The following is a 7,025-nucleotide window of genomic DNA, read 5'->3' on the forward strand; positions in this document are numbered from 1 at the left end:
CTTCTTTGTTTTAAAGACCCATTTATAACCAATGGCCTTCGCACTATTGGGCAACTCAACCAAAACCTAGACTTTGTTAGATGCCATGAAACTCATCTCTTCCTTCGTGGCATTGTACCACAAATTCGATTCACTGCAACTCATTGCTTGTAAATACGTTTCACGATCATTCTTAACTCCAATATTATAGTCAGCTTCTTGCAGATACACAATGTTATCACTAGGAATTGCTGATTTCTTCATTCTAGCATATGTTCTTGATGCAACATTAAGAAGATCTGCTAAAATAAATCTGATACTTTAGGTGGAAGGTTGCATCAACATTCTCTTGAGGAGCATGTTGTTCAACTGGTTGCTTTATAGTTTCTTGTCATTGCTGAACAATTGGATCTACGAAGTTAATATCAGCTGGTAGTGTAACTTCAATGATTGGTTGTTCAACAGCCAGTTGAACTTGAAGGGCGTTGTGAATAACAACCAATCTGATACTAGAGGTGGAATGTTGAGTATTTCAATGATCTTTCTTAGGAACAAGGTTCCGAGATTGATCACTCCCACTGATCAAGTCATTTTCAAGAAACTTAGCATTTCTTGATTCCACAATCCTAGTGGTATGAGATGGACAATAAAATCTGTACCCTTTGGACTTTTCATCATATGCAATGAAATACCCACTTACGATCCTTGGGTCCAATTTCTTTTCCTGTGAATTGTAGACTCTCACCTCAGACAGGCATCTCCAAACACGTACATGTTGCAGACTCGGTTTCCAACCTTTCATTAACTCAAACGGCGCCTTTGGAATAAACTTGGTTGGAACTCGGTTCAATATGTACACTGCCGTCTTAAGAGTTTCTGTCCACAAGGACTTAGGAAGTTTGGAGCTACTAAGCATACTCTGTACCATGTCCAATAAAGTTTGATTTCTTCTTTCTGCTACACCATTTTGGTCCGGAGAACCAGGCATGGTGTATTGGGCCACTATTACATGCTCTTCAAGAAACTTTGCAAATGGACCAGGTGCTTGTCTATCTTCAATGTATCTATCATAGTATTCCCCACCTCTATTTGATTTCACAATCTTAATTTGCTTCTCGCTTTGTTTCTCTACTTCGGTTTTAAATACATTAAAGGCATCTAATGCTTTGTGCTTATTATAAAGCAAGTAGTTGTTTCCTAGTTTGAATCTCACTCTAGGATTTTTAGTCATAAATAGCTCTGTGCTTTCTATTTTTCATTCATTTCTGTGCTTTCTTCGTTTGATTTGGTCTCTTCTAATTTCTTCTTTTTAAATTCAATGTTGATTTCGAATTTGCATTTGTTATATCCACAACACTTTGAATTAGGAATACGGAAAAATTGAGAGATTTCTCTCTGTGCCTTTGTGCATATACGGTTTGGGCGTGTGTTTTGTGAGTTGCGGGTGGTCAGGCATGGTTGTAACATGTTATCAAGGGGATGGAGCTGAGTTTTTGGAGAAATTTGTGACACTATTGCCAATTGCTCTAAGGTTTCATACTTTGCAGGAGTTTGTAAGGACTATAACAGTTTAAGTCAGTTAAATGATCCGACCAAAAAAAAAAGAGTGAGTTAAATGAAAGCGTGACTGATTATGCAATTGTTAAGTTGCTCATCCATTTTCTATGTCGCTTTTGGATGGTCTATTGTCATTCTATATATAGTAAGGAGAATGAAAAAGAAGACCAAAGCATTATCAGAACGAAACTACATGCTCAAACAAAGTACTCGGACATGCCAAGTCATACATAGGTTGCCCTAAAGTGGGCAACATACACACTCTGGGACTGAGCAAACAGCCCCTTCATTCATGTCCCGCCCTACAAAGTACTCACTGAGCACCTCTTATTGTGGACATGGGCCAGTAGACGGATATGTAGGTTCGCTAGTGTGCTCCATGGCAACACTCAAAGTTGAAATTGATCTTCATCATGCTAGGGCAATCCGGACATTTCATATTCTCCGGGATGTAATCCACTATAGTGGGAATGCAGAAGTCGTTGCACCTTGGAGGGTCATAGACCTGGTTGCGGAAATCCATGAAGGCCATGTCGAACGTCATACCGTTCGGGGTCACCTGACTCTTCCATTCAGTCTCGTATTTGGAGAAAACCTCTGTGACAGTAACTATCGAGTCGTTGGTCACGATCCGTGACCCCTTTGTGAGAACCACAAACCCGCCGTGCCTCTTGAAGTTGGTGTAGAGGTTGAGGATATCTCGCATGAGGGCTTCGGGCACATTCGCGTTGGTTTGCAATTTCAAGTGCATACAGCTCTCGAGGCGGCTCCAGAAGAGCGGCATGTTGACATTGTGGGAGACGATGGGGATGCCATCGTCTTTGATCTTCTTCAGTGGCTCCTCAATTTCCTGGATTGCCTTGGGGTCTTCAGATCCGTAAAGGAGGATGTACTTCTCGGACTTGATCTGATCAATCATATGAATTGAATGTGCGATCAATGAAAAAAAGTCTTCATATCTCTATGTTATAAAGTAAACTACAATTATTTCAAATTTCAAAATTTCCACGAAAATTCCAACAAAGCCTTTAAGTATAAGATGAGTAGTATGTTTTACTAAATTAGACACTACAATAAGGCGAAATGGTCTGCTTAGTTCATCTTTTATTCAACCAATCTCTCGATTTTAAATTAAAAGTAAGATTTTTCTCATCCTCCATCAGATTAATTAAGATTGTTTTCTATAATTAACTCAGAGCACATTTTTTCTTCATAAAGCAAAAGGGTATAAGAAAAGTTGGAAAAAAAAAACAAACTACTACTTACAACTTCATGTATATTAGGAAAGATCATGTCAGTCACCAAGAGCTCAAACCGGTCAATGTCAGGCTTCCAAAGGTCTGCTATTACTGAATCAGTGAAAGGGAATGCATGCCACCCCCAAACCCTAATCAAGCTCATGGCATTTTGGTTTGAGACTCTTCCTTGTGGATCCAACACAGTCACAATAGTCTTTTGCCTAAAGTGCCACTTTTCCTTGATCATCTTGATGGCCACCTTGTTGATAAGTGTCGGGGAGCACACCGAGTACCACAGCATTTGTGACTGTAGATGCTTGAACTGGTTGATCGTGTCCTCGCCTTCTTGGTCGATGATCGGGACCCACATGATCTCATAGCACTTCTCTTTGAACTTGGGCTCCTTGTAGATCATTTTAAGGATGGAAATGTCGTTAGGGCTCAAGTTTAGGTCGGAGATCAGCAGCATCACACATTTCTTGCGTAGGGACTCAACCTTATACTTTTTGTCCTGGAACGATAAACATGGATAATCAACATTTCACTCCTTTGGACACTACCAGCAAAGTCAACAAGACAAATTTACGCGAGGGCCAACTCGGTAAATATAGCACCTAGGTGAAAACAAATTTTATGTTTAGATTTCAACAAATCGTTGAAATAAATTCTTTAAAAGGACGAGTTTACGACCATAGCATCATTTTGGTATTCAACTAAAATTTGGCCAAAAATGAAAATCATTAAGTGATGTCGAATTAGAGAGTTAGAAGACTGAACCGGTTCCGAACCAATGAAGAGTCGCTGAGGATCGTCCTTGAAGTAAAACAAGGCCTTGATGAGCTCCACATTATCAGTGGGGGCATTGAAAATTCGCCCCAGCCTTTGATACTCTCTAATTTCCGCTTCGTTCATATTGAAAGTGACTAGAACTTTAGTCCAATAGTTAGAGCATAATTATCACAATCTTCAAAATTGAAAGTTTTACCCTTTCGGTGTTTGTAATCTTCAAAATCTGCCTGGATACTGTGGTTTATCTTGTTCACTTTCCGAGCAAAGGGTTGGAGATCTTTTCCCTTGTAGCTGAAAATAACAGGAAGCCCTCTTTAAGCATAAAGGAAAAAAAAAACTCTAAAAAATATTGAGTCTGTTGAAATGATTTTAGATGAATCATTACATGTTCTCATAAAATAAAAATTAAAAGCAGTAAACATGCTTTTTTCACAAAAGAGGCAAAAAAAGGGTTGATTAGTGAACCGTACTCATCTACGAGGTTGATGAGGCTGGTGAACTGAATCGAGCAAACTAGGACACAGATGATGATCTGATAAACGCTGCCTGGAATATCGATTGTTGTGGACAGCTCGGGAACATCTTTACTGTCATGCTCGAACTCCACGATGCACTCGGTCATGCTCAATATGATCTTAATGATATCATTCAGATCTCTAAACACTTGGATCTTTTGCACATCCGGGGACTTTGTGATTGCAGGCAACCCCTTCAGTATGGCCATCGACTTCGTGAGCTTGCCCGTTGGTTGAGCGAGTAGCCAAAAGTCGCTGTAGTATAGAGCGAGCGACGACAGGGTAATAACAGCCTTAGCGACCCATGAGTAGGTCAATAGCTTGCGAAAGAGCGATTCAAACGTTTTGCGCACATTTTTGGTGTCTAATGCCTTGCATGTGATCTGATGACATGATCATGCTAATGTTGTTACAAGGGAATAGTTATTTCCAAGCTCTAACAGTAAAACAGCCAAAACAAGTGTCATTCTTTACTTGAGGAAAATCGATTATTATGAGGGACATTATAAAGGACCTGACAAGCCACTTCGTTGATTGCTGCAATGGGTGGATTGAAGCCTTCCTCTGGTGGCTTGAATGCAGTGCTTGCAGATCCTTGAGTGCCCTACGGTGTATGTATGTATAAACTTATTGTTAGAGAGAGATTAAACGAAATGACGAGAAAAATTCTTGGTTTTCAACTGCCAAACCAAGGAAATCTACAGTTATCCATAGAAATCGCTTCACGTATAGACCTATGATCAGAATTTCATATTTTAAAACATTGTCAGTGTTTATTGAAATGTTAGTGATGAAATTAATAATTATTAAGGGTGCATTTTTTTTGGGCAAAAAGTCAAAGATGTGTAAAATTTTATCAATAAAAAGATTATTTGTATTGTTTAGAAAAATTCATCAATGGCAACAATATATGCCTAATCATTTTTAAGCGGTATAATTGCTCGTTTTTTAAGAAAATATATTTTAAATCATTCTTAATTTACGAAACGGATGCATCCTCAAAGTAAAACTAAAAGTATGCCTGTCCAAACCCTGCGGAAGAAGAGTACAAATGAAAATCCTTAATAAGATATAGGGTATAATCAATTAAATGAGTAATAACTTATTATGAGTTCAATTTAATCCCCTACGTCGTATCACATTAGTGTGTCGTCGATTTATGGATAAACTGATAATCTCATAATTAGATCGATATAAGCCCACCATAAATTGACTGCCAGTGCCAGTGGATTGCTTCATGATTACGAAAAGGAAACTTTATGGCAAATTTTATCTAATTTTCCCCGTTGAAGATTCTCTGGCAATTCGTCCTTTTGCAACGTAGTAGAGGGAAATGGAAGAGCGCATGCGGAATATGAAAATTGTATATATTACTTGTGGGATGATAACCGATCGAGTTATTTTCTTCTCTGGCCAATCAAATAATACCGTTGTTTTCTTTTGACCCTTCAACAGATCTACTCATCGAAAAGGACTCTTCGTAGCTAGACCCTTTACTAATTCCAGTTAGGCAAATGAAAAACAGTAACTATAAGATGCTGCTTGGGTGATATTTTCTTTATGACGGCGGTATATGTTCTAATTGAAAGGAAAAGAAACCGACGAATTTGCTTCATCCAAGCGCTGAATAGTGCTTCTTGTTGCAGTACATGGATAATACTTTTTTCAGATTAATTGCTTTATCTTTCTCTTTTCTCCTTGGCCACGCAAAAAAGAAAGCAAGTAGAAAAGAAAGCGCGGTCGAGAGATCGAGAGAAAGAGATGTGTCAGCCCCTTCCTGTGTTTGATTAATTGCAGAGTCTCCATCACAGTGTACGTGCCAGTAAATATGTTAGGGTTCACGAAATATTTGCTCCAGGAACATATACTCTAAGATATTGGAAGCGTGAATGGGAATGACATTGGTTTTCTATATCACATGTGAGATTTTATGGACCACTGTTAACTATTTTAAAAGTTTAAACTGTTAGACGAAAGCGTGATTTAATATTTGAATATTCTAACATTTCCCCTCATGCGTAATAACGAGTGAGCTAGATAGTTCTTATTTTGTTCAAAGTTCTTATATGAAGTGGAAAAGTTTATAAAAGTTGCTATGCTTACGAAAATGGTTAAATGCTTTGGTCTCTCCCCCCGCCTAACATCCTAGGTCCACTGTAGTTGACGACATTTGGGGTTTATTTGGGAAAAAACGGTCAAATTTACGACGGTTTATGACATAGACACACCCTTTTGATACATTGCCAAGCTTTACCCAGTAAAAAAGAACTATTTTGGAGTCTATCTCCCTCACACACGCTCGTGCGTACACAAAACATGCGGGATTATTTCAGTTTTACCTTAGGGTTGACGACCGAGTCAACAATCACGGTAGCTTCACTGAGGGTGTTGTTGATGAGAAGGAAGAGAGACTGGACATCGACGTCTCCTTCATCGGGAGCGTGAGTATCCAACATCTCCTTCCTGAACTTCTCATCGTCGAAAATGGAGAGCAGGTTCTTAGATATGTTCTGGTCACCCAGAAAAGGAATGATGCTATCCCAAATATTGTTGAAGAAGCTCGCCATTGTTTTGAATCTCAAAGAGGAGAGAGTCTAGGCTTTGGAGCGTTTAGAGAGAGCAAATCTGGAGGAGGGAGAGTGTGCAAGTGGTGTGGTGAGGAAAGAAGTTAATAAGCCTGCCCAATTTATAGCCGCAGATCCAAGGAAAGAGACAAAAGATAGAATATGTTCACTAGAAGTCCTAAAACTTGCCGCGAAAGTACAACTGAGTTCTAAAACTTTCAAAACGTGCAATTGAGTCCTAAAACTTGTCAAATTCGTTCAATCAAGTCTTAAAATTAACACCGTCAATTTGTCTAACGGAAAATGCTGACTAGCATTTTTAAATGAATTTATCTCTCATATGTGGAATTTTTTATTATTATTTATTCAAATATTATTTAAAT

At 38.7% G+C, this 7,025-nt stretch overlaps 1 protein-coding gene across 2 annotated transcripts; it reads right to left on the reverse strand.

Annotated features, from left to right (window-relative positions):
• Positions 1-1,717: 1,717 nt before the first annotated feature.
• Positions 1,718-6,714, reverse strand: LOC115692453 (protein SIEVE ELEMENT OCCLUSION B-like). 2 transcript variants are annotated; one of them, XM_056311674.1, is made up of 7 exons: positions 6,418-6,714; positions 4,593-4,682; positions 4,034-4,461; positions 3,760-3,854; positions 3,563-3,666; positions 2,803-3,285; positions 1,718-2,443 (listed from the first exon to the last, which is right to left on the reverse strand). In XM_056311674.1, exons 1-7 carry the CDS (start codon positions 6,643-6,645, stop codon positions 1,904-1,906), a joined length of 1,968 nt encoding a protein of 655 aa, XP_056167649.1. In that variant the 5' UTR covers positions 6,646-6,714; the 3' UTR covers positions 1,718-1,903. The 2 variants fall into 2 exon arrangements, with proteins under 2 accessions (XP_056167649.1, XP_030475150.2); XM_030619290.2 differs by having other exon boundaries at positions 3,552-3,676.
• Between the last annotated feature and the right edge of the window lie 311 nt (positions 6,715-7,025).

Source organism: Syzygium oleosum, unplaced genomic scaffold (assembly GCF_021117445.2).
Source record: "Syzygium oleosum isolate NSW1041296 unplaced genomic scaffold, Sole_v2.1 Sole_v2.01, whole genome shotgun sequence".
NCBI classification, from domain to species: Eukaryota; Viridiplantae; Streptophyta; class Magnoliopsida; order Myrtales; family Myrtaceae; genus Syzygium; species Syzygium oleosum.